Here is an 18,037-nt window from a genome sequence, read left to right as displayed (position 1 = left end):
AAAAAAAACTAAACAACAACAAAAAATGGTGCAGTGTGACAGGATGTCAAATCAGAACAAACATGACATCCAGCTAGGAACAACAGGGTTCACGTGCATTATTTAACATAATATTTAATAAAACTTGTCCTGTATATACACACACACACACACACGCACACATCACAGACACTACCCGAACAAAACCACATTGGCTTATAATAATATGGAGGTATAACAATATCACAGTGAGTTAGCATGTTTTTGAATATGAGTGTTAGCGATGTTGCTATTCCTTTAAAACGGTTACCCATGATGAATGACAACAAGCAGAAATGAGTCAGCATTTTTCCTGACTAGAAAGATGTTATCACGCTAACTGGCTAACTCATTTCTCTGATCTTTTATCAAATAATGACTGACAGCATGAGTCAGCATTTTATTTCCCGCCTTGATTAGCATTGTCAAATGTAACTTTCCGGAGCCACGCGTCAGCTAGCAGGAACTATGCTAACTGATTCATGCTAGCTCAAGTGAAACGTTCCCTTTTTTTCTACACACAGCAGAACCTCGGCATCTCAATGCCTGCATTATAAAGTTCTACCTTAAAATTTTTAATTTAGCAAGAAATGTGCATCGGCACTTTGATTATCTGTTATAAACCTGGTGAACGAATCATGGACACCCATGTCTGTGGGATCCATCGTGGATGGCACAACCTAAACCCTAGGTGGATTTTAATGTTCATGGTTTTAAAGTTATGGATGATTAGTGCCAAACGTCAGTGAGCATAGTAAAGAGAGGATTAAGAGAGTGAACCTTATTAATATTCTTTACACTATTGTTGGAGATGGATATCAGAGCAGAATCAGATGTATTGAGTAATTTATACAGTAATACATTTTCTGCTGCTTTTAATTGCTGTATGATGTGAGGTAGCTAGTGTAGGTTAATGGCACTGTGTACAGCAGTGAACAGTGTAGGAGTTAAAGATATAAAGGTAGACATTAAGTGTGTGTGCACGTAGGCTCCACTGTAATAACCATCTCACAGACCCATATACCCAGATACTGCAGAAATACTACATGCATTAATTCATTGTTTTTTTTTGTGGACTGAGGGTGTACCTTGTGCAAAAAGCATAAACAGAAGTTTCTCAAAGAGAATGAGAGTATGAGAGAGTATAAAACGGAAACATCTTCAATCACAAACCACGAAAAAAGTTCAAAAGTCAACCATTAGCTGGAATATTCATCAAAGCTTACTGATTTTTGGGATTCTCAGGGACCAAGGACGCTTATTGAAGAGCTGAGGTCTAAATTTTAGATTAAACGCAGAGGACAGCGATCTAAGTGAGTTGTAATATTGCATGATGATGCACGTCCGTACACTTCTGCCCACACTGTCACTGACACTCTGCAAAAACTTTGTTCTCCCTACAGTTTTGATCTCACTTCGTCAGACTTTCACCTGTTTGGTCCCCTGAAAGCAGTCCTACGAGGACGAAGGTTCACTTCTGATGAACAAGTGAGGACAGCAGTGCCTTCATGGCTCTCAGCTCAGCCTAAAACATTTTCATAATGAGGGAATACGGGAGCTTGTTGACAAAGTGTTATTAAAAATTATCCATCTTTTCCAAAAGTTATTTCAAATAAATTCTACAGCTAGAGTGTGATTTATTCATTTTTTTTACTTAGCCTTGTATTATTGTGTAACCAACACTATATGGTGCTACATTTGTTAAATCCGTCTAAACTAAGATGTATGATTTATTTTTATGTTTATTATTTTTATTTGCCTCACTACAGCCAGACATCTTTCCTGGTAAGTGCTGGAGATTTAAAGGTTCTCAGGGTCACCTGGTCATCGCTTAGCCCCACTCTGTATAAAATTACCCTCATTACAACTTTCCAAAGCGTTCTCGCTCACCTCCCACATGAAAAGCAAGCCGGAAGACTTTGAGGTTTAAGTGAGTCGTCCCAAACACATAAACACTATTCAACATGCACCACAATTGTGCTAGTAAATCTTGTCTGGGGCCCAAAATAAGCTGTTTATAATTAGAATATAAACTAGTGAATGAATGTAGTCTACCACTCAATTAAAGCCCCAGAGTAATAATGTGTTAGATCTCGACAATCTTTTACAAGGTGTTTTACAACTTATTACACTTCCTACATGGACTTATCCGTAAGACAAAGAAAGCGAAACAGTTTGGAAAATTCCAGAAATTACCAGAACAAAGAACCCAAACAGACCTTCGAAATTCTGGTGAGAAATACATTCAGATTAGTGCACAGATCTCAGGATTTGTAAAATATATACATTTTTTTACATTGAATTAAATTTAATATTTAAAATCTGCATGAACAGACTTTGTATACACACAACATGTAATAGACTATACTGTATGTACAGATGACTCTAAAAACCTGCCGCGCTTGGAATTGAGTGAATTGAGGAATTTCTTTTGAAGAACAAAAGAAATGGAGGTTGTAGGAAAAAGAAAGAAAGAAATGGAAAGTGTAGGAAAGAAAGAAAGAAAGTAGATAAGAAAGAAAGAAAAATGGAGGATGTAAGAAAGAAAGAAGAAAAGAAAGAAAGAAAGAAAGAAAGAAAGAAAGAAAGAAAGAAAAGAGGAAAAAGGATGTAGAAAAAAAATAAAGGAAGAACAAAAAAAGGAAGGTGTAGGAAAAAATAAACGAAGAATAAACGAAATGCAGGGTGTGGGAAAAAGAAAGAACTTAATAAATGGAGGGTGTAGGAAAAAGAAAGAAAAAAAGAAAGAAAGAAATGGAGGTTGTAGGGAAAAGAAACAGAAAAATGGAGAGTGTAGGAAAAAAAGAAAGAAGATAAGAAAGAAAGAAAAATGGAGGATGTAAGAAAGAAAGAAAGAAAGAAAGAAAGAAAGAAAGAAAAAATGGAGGATGTAAGAAAGAAGAAAGAAAGTAAAAAAGAAAGAAATGGAGGATGTAGGGGAAGAAAGAAAGAAAGAAAGAAAGAAAGAAAGAAAGAAAGAAAGAAAAAAGAAAGAGGATGTAGAAAAAAAATAAAGGAAGAACAAAAGAAATAAAAGGTGTAGGAAAAAGAAAGAACAAAATAAATGGAGGGTGCGGAAAAAAGAAAGAAAGAAAGAAATGGAGGTTGTACAGTAGGTAAAAGAAAGAAAAAAATGGAGAGTGTAGGAAAGAAAGAAAGAAAGTAGATAAGAAAGAAAAAAAATGGAGGATGTAAGAAAGAAAGAAAAAATGGAGGATGTAAGAAAGAAAAAGGAAAGTAAGAAAGAAAGAAAGAAAAATGGAGGATGTAAGAAAGAAAGAAAGAAAGAAAGAAAGAATTGAAGTATGTTAGAAAAAAAGAATGTGAATAAAAGGAAAAAATGGAAGATTTAAAAATAAAGAAAGACATGAATAAAGAAAGAAAGAAAGAAAGAAAGAGTGTAGAAAAAAAGGAAGTAGAAATGTAGGGTGTGGGGAAAAAAGAAAGAAAGAAATCGGTAAGTTCTTCTTTTGCTTTAATGACAGCATGCACTTGAGCTGGCACAGAATTCACTCATTAGATAAAATTGATCAAAACGTCTCTACAGGCTCGTGAGAACTGATGAACAGTTTTTATAGTATGGTGGTGATTTTAGGGCTCTCCATATAAGATGTATACTATAGGCTGGTGGCACTGAGGATCCTCAGTAATTGGGACGACCCAAGGCATTTCTGTGTGTACCGTCTCAGGGTCCACAGCCAAAAAAATGTCAAATAAAAAAATAATCAAAAATATATTTTCCATGAAGGTCATTGAATAAAATTTAAGTATTAATTTATATGTGAAACCTGCCAGGTGGTTGGTGGAGTCCTTCTCTTAAGAACGTTTTACTGTTGTAGTCATATGAAATACTTAATAAGGGCTTAGAAATGATGCATGTGTAGGGAACTGATTTAAACTAGAGTGAGAGTAAGGTTTTTACAGCTTTTATGGGCCGCATGGACTCAATAATGGACGCTTGTGGTCAGTCAATGGTAGTACAAGAAAAACACACAAGAATCACTTTTTATTAAAGCAAGTTCTCATGGGAAAAAATCAGCATCCCTAACTGATTATGAGAGTGTACAGTATGTGTGCTTTTATATTTTAATGGGGCGTTAACGTCCCCACAAGGATATAAATACCTGGCAGTTTTGACCTTGCTGGGCCATTTGGCTGGTACCCACAAGGAACACACAAAAAAGTGAATAATTAAAAATAAAATACAGCTTTAATAAAAAATTCATTAATTTAAAAAAGACACAAAATGTTTAAGGGTGAGTTTAAGGTTGAGTCTGAGTTTGAGGTTGCCAGTGAGAATAATTATGATTCACTGTCAGTGTAAAGTCCTCATAAGGATAGTAAGACGAATGTGTGTGGACGCAAATATGTGAACATGTAGATAAAAGACGAGGAACAAAACCTTTATTAAACGTGCGTGTGTTTCGGTGGGAGTATAAAAAGAGCACACAGATGACACATAATAAATGACTTCATCCTGCCACAGTGACATCATCACCTGGAGACAGTCACCCTTGGGGACGTCCTTAGTCCCCCTGCAGCACAGTTTAATGGGAAGAAAACTATTAGGGGATAAAGGGATATGTCTGATCCCCTGTGTCTCTAACCAGGTGGGAGGAGACAAGAGCTATCATTCTCACAACACACACACACGCACACACACACACACACACACACACTAGTACAGTACTATAATGTGTAACATTGAACACTGTATATAAATTATATATAAAAAATCTATATTGAAAAATCTGCAATACATTATATAATATAATGTATATAATGTATTTCAGATTTTTCTATATAGCTTTTTATATATAATGATTATACTGTATTGCAGATTTTTCACATGAACCACTTGTATTGTATTTTCTACCAAAGAAAAATGAGATCTTAAGTTTTGCAGTTTTGAGAAAAACATTTTTTTGACAAAACATTTTGTGCATGTTTCAGTCATAACAGTGATAAAAAGCATAAATGCCAAAATATTTCATCACAATTGTTTGGGTTATAGGAGTGTGACTTTTTGGTGAATTTTTCAAAAAGCTACCTCCACTTCCCACGTATATTAACTATAAATAAAAAAAAGGTCAACATGAATGTGATCACAATTAAATTAAAGTAAACATTTTTGGCTGTTATCATCATACATTATATTTCTGTAGCAGCATTTTCCATCATTTATGTATTTATTTATTTATACACACTATATACAAATTTTGAGCCCTTGTATTGATACCTCATTCCCATGAACGGAGCTCGGCTTAATTTAATCAGTTCCACTCCGCATGCTTCAGCAGCACAAAACAGGCGTTCAAGTAATCCAGTGATCTCTTAACTTTTGTCTCTATGCGTATATTACAGACTAATGAGTGACAGTAGAAAGGGCCAGAGCAAAACACCTCTTCCTAACCTAAAAGTACAGTACCTGTAATTAAATTTTTTAATCCAATTAGAGTAATGAACAGTAGTCTCGATCCCGCACAGAGTCAGACACGGTGCATGAGATTAAGTTCTTACCAATGAGCCCGATGTTGCCGTGGTGTCCCAGTTTCCTGGGTCTCTCAGTTATTTATGGCATGACTTCCAAGGCATGATGTCACACACTATTAACTAACTGGCGTGACTCTGGTTCACCAAGAGCGTCCTAAAGCTGGGATCACATTATCTGGAATGGAAGAAAAGTGCTGTACAGTAGATGATGCTTGCTCCTGTTAACTGTGATCCTGATCTGGACCCTGGTTTGTTTAGGATGTTTTGTAAGTTTTCACCTTAACAGCTAACAAATCGAAACACAGGAATTGAAATTAGTATTGCAGCGTCTGAAAAATTAGCTATTGGCATTTTTTTGGGAAAATTGTTTGTGTAGTCAGGCTGACTAACTATATGCCATTATATGCTCTGACTAACACGTTATTATTTCTGTAGGAATTTAACATATTAGTAACAGCATATAATGTATGGCAGATCATGTATAATGTATGTAATATATGACCCCTTTTTACTATATACTGTAGATTATATTCAGTGTATAAAATGTACTGCAGAATTTTTTATTAGAGGTTTTTTTAAATATATAATGGATATAATGCATGGCACATTTTCCTATATAAATTATATACAATATATATAATCTCTATTGCAGATTTTTCTATATAGATTTTTTGTATATAATGTGTATAATGTATTGCAGTTTTCTTTATAGATTTTTTATATAATGTATATATTGTATTGCAGTTTTCTATATTAATTTTAATGTATTGCAGATTTTTCTATATAGATTTTTTGTATATAATGCATATAATGTATTGCAAATTTGTCTGTATAGATTTTTTTATATATAATGTGTATAATATGTTGCAGTGAAGAGTTTTCTTTATAGATTTTTTATATAATGTATGTAATGTATCGCAGATTTTCTTCTACAGTATATAGATTTTTTTATATATAATGAATATAATATATTGCAGATTTTTCTATATAAATTCTATATTAAAATATGTTATAATTTATTCAATGTATTGCAGATTCTTCTATACAGAGTTTTTTATATATATAATAAACATAATGTAATGCAGATTTTTCTACATAGTTTTTTATATATAATGTATATGTACTGCAGATTTTTCTAGATTGATTTTTTATCATATATAGACAGTGTTGGGGGACTTTACGTTTTAAAGTAACTAATTACATTACAGAATTACTGTCATTAAAAAGCAATAAGTTACATTACAGCGTTACATTTTAATAAAAGTAACATTCTTCCATTGCAGAAATTTAAAACTCAAAAACTACCAAAATTGTCTGAATAACGGATTTCCTTTTTTAAAAATATAACTAAGTAACTGACTTAAATGTCAGACCTACAGTAACACATTAGATTACTCGTTACATTAACAAAGTAATCCAAGTACTATAATGTGTTACATCCAACACTGTATATAAATTATACTGTATATAAAAAATCTATATAGAAAAATCTGAAATGCATTATATAATATAATGTATATAATGTATTCCAGATTTCTATTCTATATATTTTTATATATAATGATTATACTGTATTGCAGATTTTTCACATGAACCACTTGTATTGTATTTTCTACCAAAGAAAAGGAGATTTTAAGTTTTGCAGTTTTGATAAAAGCATTTTTTGAGAGAACATTTTGTGCATGTTTCAGTTATAAGAGTGTTAAAAAGCACAAATGGCAAAATATTTTGTCACAATTGTTTGGGTTATAAAAGTGTGACTTTTTTGTGAATTTCTCAAAAAGCTACCTCCACTTCCCACAGTTTTGGCACAATAGATAAATCAGCCTGCAGTGTGTGTGTGTGTATATGTGTGTGTGTGGTCATTTAACTATGCAGTTTCTTATCAGTATCAAGATAATTGGTTGAGTTATAATAAGAAAAAAACACAGCAAACCTATGCTTTGATTGTAATTTTTTGTTCAGCAAATGTTTTGTATTATGTCAAACAGAAAGTGCCGGCAAATTAGATCAAAGAAAAAAAGTGATCTGATGAGTTTTGTTACACACATTCTTTTAATTAGAAAGATTGTTGAAGATGATGAAAAATATAAATAACAGACAGCTTCAGCATTGTCAGCCTTCTCCTCTACCAGTTTCAGTTCAACCCTAGTACATGACAACACCTCGCTGTTATACAGTAGTACAGGTACTGTAAGCATTAGCTTCGCAAACACACTGTGTGCATCTCACGTCTCTTCACACAAATCGCTCATTCCTACTTTTTTTCATATAAGTGTTATAACGTCATTTCTCTGCTTTACCACAGTGCTTACACTACAGTGTCCAGCATAGTTTTGTTACAGTAAGTATATACCATGGTGATGAGTGTCCAAATTCATATTCACTATTTCATCATGGACATTAAGCAACACATACCTGTTATTTATTACTTCTGGAGTGACTTCAAAGGTACCAAATGCTGCCAATAGCTGCTATAATGAAAATGAGATTTTGTTTCATGTTAAGGTATAACCTGAAATTCTTTTGTATATAGGAAGTACCTGCTGTGTTATAAAAGGAATAAAACACTATAGGGTGCGGTCTTAGAGAAAAACGATCGACTCCAGTCGGGTAACAGTAACACAGTTTTATTCCTTACTTACATATACATTCATTATTTATTCAATAATCTTCTTGAGTGGTGATTTTCTAAACTGTGTGACAATGTAAAGGATGAATATCTGTTTTCAAAGCTAGCGAGATTAGAGCCTAACATGAGGAGGCTAGCATGCTCCCTGCCATCTGATTACTGGGTATAATCCTGAACCTGTGTACCTGTGTCAGTCCAGTAAAACCCTGCTAACAGAATTAAAATAAGAAGTTTCCATCTGAGCCAGGTTTAGCAAAGCCACCGCCGGGCTAGCTGCCCATTGACGCAAGACCAGACACGGGGATCTGAGACAGGATTGGAGCTGGATAAGGAGGCTATAAAAGTAAGTAGGAATAAGAAAGAATGGTAAAGAAGTGCTGAAATGAAAAGTCCAGCTTAATGAAACCAGACTTGAATGGAAGATGAGCTTCTTTCGTAGAGCAATTCAAGGATCCCTACTTTACTCCTACTCCTAGTTTTACTCTTTAGCTCCTACTTCTAAAATCCAATCAAGCTGAAGAATCAGTTATTTGAGATCGGATTTCTATCGAATCTATCACATCAGGTCGATTCTTCTGCAAATCCATGGAGGCAAAGGTGCAGGCCTCGTCCGGAGCAGAGGGCTTACTACCACGGAGAGTGATTCAGGTCCCATTGCGAGGAGCTTCTACTCAGTTTGTAGGTAGCACCATTGTCATCCTCTCTACATACACAGTGGCTACACTAGCAATGAATTGTGGGAAGAAACTTCAGGAGAAAAAAATCAAACTGGTCAGCTAAGTGACTCCAGGACTGTTATTCATGGAGAGTCTTGTCTTGTCCATTTTTTCCCCTTTAATGTAAAGTTTTCTGTAGAATGTCAATGCTTGCTTTTGGTGAATATATTTATCATTGCAGTGGTGATGGTGTATTATGAATCAGTGTTTAACACCAACAGTGTTTAACGTTCCTTAACTGTTTAAAATGGAGTTGTTGGTTTTTTAAGCTGAGAATCCTCAAACTAGATAACCTCTTTGAAAACATGCGGGGGTTTAATTTGTTTTTGTAATAAGTCAGAATTGGCTTTATTTTCTTGATTAATTTTGGGACAACATATTCCCATAGATTACATTTAAGCACTTGGCAGACAGCCTTACACAGAGCAACTTACATTTTGATCTCATTATACATCTAAGCAGTTGAGAGCTAAGCATCTTGCTCAAGGGCCCAACAGAGACACCTTGGTGATTATGGGAATTAAACCTGGGACCTTCTGAACCATAGTCCAACACCTTAATCACTGAGCTACCCCAGAACCCATGAGTAGTCCTGAATGAGTTCTGTGTATGATCTGAGTTCTGGCTCCCAAGTGGTGCAACAAAACAGTGTTCACCCATCATGTGAAAATCACAAGTTCACAGTTCCCTAGGGAGTCCTAGAGATGGCATGCTTACTCTGACACACTGACGCTAGCCATTCATGAGCATAGTGATTTCCTCCATAAGTGTGTTTCACTGCATGTTGCATCATTGGCAATTACTATTGTATTTATTCCTATTTTACGACTGTGTTGGGTCCTCCGGTCGACATTTACACACTATGGGCAATTTGGAAAACCTGCTTTTGGACTGTTGAAGGAAACCAGTATACCTGAAGGAAGCCCACCAACCGGGGAGAACATATCAACTCCATGCACACAGAGCTGAGGCGGGAACCGAACCCGGACCCTGCAGGTTCAAGGCGTCCGTGTGAACCGTAAAGCCATCATGCCACCAAATAAAGACCTATATACAATCTACAATCCATCCAAAATAATGGACATGATGTAAAAAATGGAGCTTTCATTTGGTTTGCTGGAATAAGTTGTGTTTTACTAAAACAAACAATGAATGTGGTATGTTCTTTAATAACATTCAAGATTGTGGGGCACTGGAGATTTTACACATAAAGAATTATTATATATATTATTAAATGACAACAACAAGAACAGTCAATTGTTACTTTAAGTCATTAATCTCAGCTGTTCAGGAACAGTTTCACAGGTGCTGTGTTTATGAAGAGAAGAAGGACAAGCTGGTTTTGAACGTGGCTTTTGGCACAAGACTTATGATGTACAGTAGCCTATACATGTTTAATTATTATTTCTTTGTTTATTTATATGCATGACAATCTGCAGAAACAGGACGCACCCACACAACAGTGTTAGTGGTTTAGAATTACATTTAAAAAACCAACACACTAAAATTAAATTAAATTAAATTAAATTAAATACTCATTATTTATTTTCCAAAGCCACAGGGAGCCGCAGCAGAGGGAAGAAAGAACCAAACGCGGTTCTGGAGCCGCGGGTTGTCGACCCCTGGTTTAGAGGCTGTATGGAAATTGCCAGTTGAAACCAAAAAGGAGTCATCTGTAAAGACTCTTCACCATTAGTGTGTGCTTAGATCATAAGTTTTTGCCTAATTTTAAGGCATGGAATAATGTGTATTTTTGATGTAATGGATATATGTATTATCTATGCTAAGGAGCATGCTTTATGACATCTCTAAAAGTATTAAGTTTTGAAAAAGACCCATGCTATGGTCCATTCACATACTCTACAGGACAATTTGAGAACACCATTTAGCTAACTCTGCATGTCTTGGGACCATGGGAGGAAACCCACCAGGAACAGGGAGAACATGCAAACAGCCCCGAGGCGGGAATCGAACCCTCAACCCTGAAGGTGCAAGTGCTAACCACTGCACCACATCTTATCTTGTACTTATTATTCATTTGTAAATTATATAGTAATAAAAAATGTAAAAAGTAAAGTTTTGCCTTAATAATAATAATAATAATATATTTTTTTTATTAACAGTTTAATTTAACATTGAATAAAAAGAGAGAGAGAGAAGGAAACTTGAGGGCTTTTATTTTTATTGTCGCTGGCTTCACAGTCTACCGGAAGTGTGAAGCCGGTAGTCATGGCGCCTCTCTTTGGCGCATCATATTAGCCGTGAAAACAACTAACAAATTTAGATGTTTAATCTTGTGTTATTTTTTTCTCTTTTGACCTGAAAGGAGACGTGTATTAAGTGAGTATTCAGGTCGCTTACAGACTTCCGGTTTTAAACAGTGACTCAGTCGGGAAACGCTTTTATAACGTAGCGTCGCGAGCGTTTAGCTAAATAACGAGCTCGCGCATAATGGGGCTGTATCCTGCCTAGCTGTGTACTTCAAGTATCGGTGCACTACGTAGGGGATAAACAAACGGCATCATGTGCACTACCTAGTGCGGGTTGAGTTATTTGGGATACGGGCCGTGAAAGTGTATTAAATATGAATGTAGTGGGGCTCTTTCTTACTTTGTCATAAACAGTCATTTGTTTTAAGTCATTCATTTTATTTATATGTTAATTATCTATGTTTTGAACAATTCACGCTTTTTAGGATGTTCTTGGCGCTAGGGTTTCGCACTATGTGCTCTAGTTGAGCTAAGAATAAAATGTACAGTGGTGTGAAAAACTATTTGCCCCCTTCCTGATTTCTTATTCTTTTGCATGTTTGTCACACAAAATGTTTCTGATCATCAAACACATTTAACTATTAGTCAAAGATAACATAATTGAACACAAAATGCATTTTTTAAATTTGGGTTTACGGTATTAAGGGAGAAAAAAAACTCCAAATTTACATGGCCCTGTGTGAAAAAGTGATTGCCCCTCTTGTTAAAGAATAACTTAACTGTGGTTTATCACATCTGAGTTCAATTTCTGTAGTCACCCCCAGGCCTGATTACTGCCACACCTGTTTCAATCAAGAAATCACTTAAATAGGAGCTACCTGACACAGAGAAGTAGACCAAAAGCATCTCGAAAGCTAGACATCATGCCAAGATCCAAAGAAATTCAGGAACAAATGAGAACAAAAGTAATTGAGATCTATCAGTCTGGTAAAGGATATAAAGCCATTTCTAAAGCTTTGGGACTCCAGCGAACCACAGTGAGAGCCATTATCCACAAATGGCAAAAACATGGAACAGTGGTGAACCTTCCCAGGAATGGCCGGCCGACCAAAATTACCCCAAACAAAAGCCCCCAGGACAACATCTAAAGAACTGCAGGCCTCACTTGCCTCAATTAAGGTCAGTGTTCACGACTCCACGATAAGAAAGAGACTGGGCAGAAACGGCTTTCCAAGGCGCAAACCATTTCTAAGCAAAAAGAACATCTCAATGATTGCCAAGACTTTTGGGAAAATACCTTGTGGACCGACGAGACAAAAGTTGAACTTTTTGGAAGGTGCGTGTCCCGTTACATCTGGCGTAAAAGTAACACAGCATTTCAGAAAAAGAACATCATACCAACAGTAAAATATGGTGGTGGTAGTGTGATGGTCTGGGGTTGTTTTGCGGCTTCAGGACCTGGAAGGCTTGCTGTGATAGATGGAACCATGAATTCTACTGTCTACCAAAAAATCCTGAAGGAGAATGTCCGGCCATCTGTTCGTCAACTCAAGCTGAAGCGATCTTGGGTGCTGCAGCAGGACAATGACCCAAAACACACCAGCAAATCCACCTCTGAATGGCTGAAGAAAAACAAAATGAAGACTTTGGAGTGGCCTAGTCAAAGTCCTGACCTGAATCCTATTGAGATGTTGTGGCATGACCTTAAAAAGGCAGTTCATGCTAGAAAACCCTCAAATAAAGCGGAATTACAACAATTCTGCAAAGATGAGTGGGCCAAAATTCCTCCAGAGCGCTGTAAAAGACTCGTTGCAAGTTATCGCAAACGCTTGATTGCAGTTATTGCTGCTAAGGGTGGCCCAACCAGTTATTATGTTCAGGGGGCAATTACTTTTTCACACAGGGCCATGTAGGTTTGGATTTTTTCTCTCCCTAAATAATAAAAACCATCATTTAAAAACTGCATTTTGTGTTTACTTGTGTTATCTTTGACTAATAGTTAAATGTGTTTGATGATCAGAAACATTTTGTGTGACAAACATGCAAAAGAATAAGAAATCAGGAAGGGGGCAAATAGTTTTTCACACCACTGTATAACGGTAGACCTAAGTCACTAACTAATTGAATTGAGTCTAAACAGTGTCAGTGTGTCAGGTGATCATCCTGCTAGATGTGTAGGAGATGGGTACAAAGGGTGATTATAATAAGTGTGTATGATTTTATTTTTTTCTCTCCATAGGTGATGAAGCGAGGCCGGACGGAGCAGATCCAGCACGCAGTGTCCCAGTACCTCAAGAGACGGCAGTATGCGGACGTGGACGGTTCACTGAAGGGGGTCAAGCTGTCTCAATCTGCCGAGGAGATGGCAGCCAACCTCATGGGTACTGTACCGTACTGTACATGTGTAGAGTTCCTAATCTAACCGGTAAAAATCCTGCAAAAGGAGTGCAGCTCCTTTAAAAATGGGTTTGGTCCAAACACACTGACTCGTCCTGACTGCACAGACATCGCACCTCTTCCAGAAGACCCGGGAGCCTCCCGCGTACTGATAAGCGCCTTCACAATGCCCGCAAATCATATACGGTATCCAAGAAATATCCCAGACCCCGCCCACTAAGACAAGTGATAAGCACTCAATCTTATAAATAGTGATTCGCCACACTGGCTCCAAAATCGATTTTTAAATAAATAAAAAAAAAATTATAATACAGATGAACCGGGCGATCAGCCAGTGTCCAGAATTGCAAACTCGTACTCAGACCCACTCATTACACACTTTTACACTAGTCTTAAAACACCACAAGCGCTAATTCGTCAGAAATCGAATGCGTTAGAAGCCCCATGTTAGTAGCCGCATGTCTGAGGCGGTTTCTTTATAATCCTACAGGTGGTACACTGTGAACTATTTACACATCTTTATCTCGTGTGGTAGGAGTGAATTATTTGTTTAGAAATAATACTAATTATTGCGGATGACAGATACGCGCTGCTTAGTTAAATATTAAACTCTTGTATTTGATGTTAGTTTGGATTGTTTAAATGCTCCAAAAGTGAGAAAACTAATGTTATAAGGAACAGGCTGCATGTAATTACTCATTAAACCCTTTTTTAAAAGGTTTCAAATTGTAACAAAATCGCGGAGAAATTTAATACTGAATCAGGATCGTTATGAAATAATGATTGTTATACAATCGCAATTTTAATCGAGGTATTTTGATAATATCATATGCGCGCGGGGCGGGGGGGTTGTGAGGCTTGGTGGTGTGATTGCAGATTCACGTCCCTAATGAGCACACAACAAATCCTTTTTGTTGCTCACTGAGGTAAAAAAAAATTTTCTTATTTTTTTTATATAAACTTAACTGTATACATCATCAAAGGGTTGTATCGTAATACCTAATATACTGTAGAGAGAGAAAGCAAAACTAAATAAAAGTAAAAACACTTTTACTTTTACGTGTGGTTGTTGAGGTTCACTTACAGATCACGCCAGATCACTTTTAGAATCACAGGTGACACTTTTGAATGCAACATTAGAAGCAAATCTAATGCTTCTTTTTTGTTTAGTTTTTTTAAAAATGATAACTTCATGCATTTTAAATAATTAGTTTGTCTCTTTCTCTCTCCAGTTCAGACAGAGTCCAGCTGTGGGAACGTGGTTTCTGCTGCTCCGTGCCAGTTGGACCCTCAGCAGTACGAGACTCAGTTCTCCAGGTTACGGAGCTTCCTGCTGGGTGAGTTAAAGAAAACATGGAAAAAAAGACATAAAAGTTAGCAGTCATTACATCTTAAACTGCACAGCTGGTGTTCGTCAGAGAAGTCAGTCAGAAACTGAAGAAATGTTTCTACTATCAGTAGATGATTGAGTTAATGCCGGAGGTTCACGTTTGTTTTTGTTTGTTTGTTTGTTTGTTTGTGTCAGATGCGGAGGTGCCGTTGGCGCGTGAGGTGAGCGCCGTACTCTTCCCTCTGTTCCTCTACCTGCACCTGGACATGGCACGCTGCGGCCTGAAGGGCGCCGTCGACTACTTCTTCAGCCGCTTCCACTCCTTCTTCCAGCAGGACGCCGAGCAGAGGGCCGTCATCGAGCATCTCCGGGGAGTTGTCTCGCCTCAGGTCAGTCGTCATCGCCAACACCACGGCATGCTCGGCGCGGGGTCTCCGCAGCCCCGGTCCCTGATGTTCTGTATGGTTGCCATGACGACATACACCTGATACAGACAAAACGGCAGCGTGATTACATGAGTCGGTCACCATGTCTTACTGTGATCCTGTCGCCATGACGCTGACCGGTTTTAGTGGACATCTGCAGAATCGGATAAATAAAAATTAAAAAATTTAATATCAAAGTCATTGTTAATATAAAACTGGGTCTAAAATTCATTTAAAGAAATAAATTGCATTTCAGTAACGGGTCACTAATTCACCCTAATTCCTCATCGTGTAGGACGTGGCCTCCAACTCCAAACTGTGCTCTCTGTTGGAGCACAAGTACGTGGTTCACCTGACAGACGAGGCATACATGTACCTGCTGCGGTACCTCCAGAGTGAAGACAACAGCGCCCTCTGCAGGGTGCTCAGCACACACCTACAGGTCATCAACAGTTGTACCAGTTCTATGCCATTCAAATATATTATTATTATTTATTGACGAAAGGCGCTGTTCTCTATAGGTGGAGGTTTCTGCTGCGCGTCGCTCGGACTACCAGCTCTACGGGGGGGCGAGTCTCGCTACAGGAAACTCCACCTCCACGTCCTGTTCCAGCAGCTGGTTGGGCATGGACGGCACGGACAGGGCAGAGTCCGTGGACGTTGCTGCAGGGTTACCGCCTCAAAACGAGGCTGCCCTGGAGGCGCTTCAGGACTGTATCCGGCGTGTGCGTGAGGGTCCTCCGTCCCTCACCACGGTCGGCTTTTACGCCTTCGAGAACACGGAGCAGCTGCTGAACGCCGCCGAGGTGTCGCCTGACAGCCGCCTGCTCGCCGCCGCCTTCGACAACTCCGCGCTCAAGCTGTGGAGCCTCCGAGCCAGGAAGCTGAAGGCGGGGCCCTGTAGAGCCAACGTGTCCAGGATACGCCTCGCCTGTGACCTGGTGGAGGAGGAGGTGAGCGACAGCGCCGGAATCAGTTTCCCTAAAGGTGTGTGTTTTTGCGTTTAATCTGACGCTCATTGTCATTCCAGACGGAGGAGGAGGAGCTGGGCAGCGAGATGAAGACGCTGCGCGGTCACAGTGGCCCGGTGTATGGCGCGGCGTTCTTACACGACTCCTCCGGTCTGCTGTCGTGCTCGGAGGATTGCACCGTGCGCTATTGGGAGCTGCGCGGTTTCAGCAACGCTGCCGTGTACCGAGGCCACGCCTACCCTGTATGGGACATCGCGGTGAGCCCGTGCGGTCTCTACTTCTGTACAGCGTCACGTGACACCACGGCACGTCTCTGGACTCCGGCGCGCGCTCACCCGCTCCGACTCTACGCCGGACACCTCGCCGACGTCGACTGCGTGCGCTTCCACCCGAACTCGAGCTACGTCGCCACGGGCTCGACCGACAGGACGGTCCGGCTGTGGAGCACGCAACACGGCGGCTCGGTGCGTCTACTAACAGGACACCGGGGACCCGTACTGGCCCTCGCTTTCTCACCCGATGGCAGGTCTGACACCACATACCTCATAACAATAATAATAATAATAATAACAACATAGGATTAAGAATAAACAATAATCCGTCTTTACCCGCTCAGGTACCTGGTGTCTGCAGGCGAGGACCAGCGGTTGCGGTTGTGGGACTTGGCGGCAGGGGGCGTCCTGAAGGAGCTGCGTGGACACACGGGTGCCGTCACCAGCCTCGCGTTCAGCCCGGACAGCTCTCTCATCGCCTCGGCCGCCCTGGATAACTCGGTACGCGTCTGGGACGTGAGGAACGCCCACGGAAGCGGGGCTGCGCCAGCGGACGGCTCCAGCTCGGAACTCGTCGGAGTTTACACGGGCGAGACGAGCAGCGTCCTAAATGTCCAGTTCACCGCCTGCAACCTGCTGCTGGTCACCGGCACGGCGCAGGAGAAACAGGAGCAGTGAAGGCGTGTGTGAGACTCGTGTTGTATCTGTGGACAGAGTGAATCTGATTCTCCATCGACACCCTGATGCACTAAAATCCGCCCACTACGTCTAACGGCAGTGTTTATTTTGTGTTTTGTTTTTTAAGTGAACTGATTTGAGTTTATATCAACCAAGCAGCTATTTCTAAATTGTCATACAAAGCTCTGAATTTCACAAGACGATGGTGTGTTTATGTCTCGGTGTCTGTTAGTGTTTTTGTTTAAAATTTTTATATCTATTTTTTTGTATCAATGTACAGGGCTTAGTGGTTTCGCGTTTAAGAAAATGAAAATGTTTGTTTGTTTTTTTTTATTTTATAAGTTTGTTATTAGGGCATGTTTTTGTAACACCTGCTACGAGGTGAGATTTTTTTTTTTTTTTTGTTCATGACTGCACATCTCAGAATGAAGAATAAACTCTGAGGTAAAGGTGAAGCGTTTAAGTATGTTCGTGTATGAGTCATATATTTGCCTTTTTAAATTTTTTTTCTTCCATCTTGCTCCATCATGAACGTGCACATGGTCGGTCACAAATCATGGGTTTGATTCCCACCTAGGGGTTTGTGTGCATTGAGTTTGCCTCTTCTCCCTGTGCTTGGTGGGTTTCCTCCCACAGTCCAAAGACATGCAGATTAGGCACATCGTAGTGTGTGTATGTGTGTCCTGCGTAGAATTAACACCCCATCCATGGTGTAATTCTCCTGGGGTAGGCTCCAGGCGCTGTACAAGAATAAGCGGTATAGAAGATGAACAAATTCATTTGTAATGTTCTTAAGCGCCCTCTGTTGTACATGAGGTGAATTGCAATGCAAACTGAACATCTTCGCTTTATGTTCACCTTTTAATGCAAATCCACCGAACACTTCTTTCTCACT

General features: G+C 39.0%; 1 protein-coding gene across 1 annotated transcript; it reads left to right on the top strand.

Moving 5' to 3' along the window:
* The first annotated feature begins 11,080 nt into the window (after window positions 1-11,080).
* On the top strand, window positions 11,081-18,037 carry taf5l (TAF5-like RNA polymerase II, p300/CBP-associated factor (PCAF)-associated factor). Its single transcript, XM_053477338.1, has 8 exons — window positions 11,081-11,199; window positions 13,309-13,450; window positions 14,699-14,803; window positions 14,992-15,185; window positions 15,517-15,663; window positions 15,743-16,174; window positions 16,252-16,718; window positions 16,809-18,037. The coding sequence occupies exons 2-8, from the start codon at window positions 13,312-13,314 to the stop codon at window positions 17,140-17,142; spliced, it is 1,818 nt and encodes a 605-aa protein (XP_053333313.1). The 5' UTR covers window positions 11,081-11,199; window positions 13,309-13,311; the 3' UTR covers window positions 17,143-18,037.

The sequence above is a fragment of the Clarias gariepinus genome, chromosome 18 (assembly GCF_024256425.1).
Source record: "Clarias gariepinus isolate MV-2021 ecotype Netherlands chromosome 18, CGAR_prim_01v2, whole genome shotgun sequence".
NCBI classification, from domain to species: domain Eukaryota; kingdom Metazoa; phylum Chordata; class Actinopteri; order Siluriformes; family Clariidae; genus Clarias; species Clarias gariepinus.
Note: the sequence above shows the minus strand (reverse complement) of the source record. Positions and strands in the feature narration are given on the sequence as shown.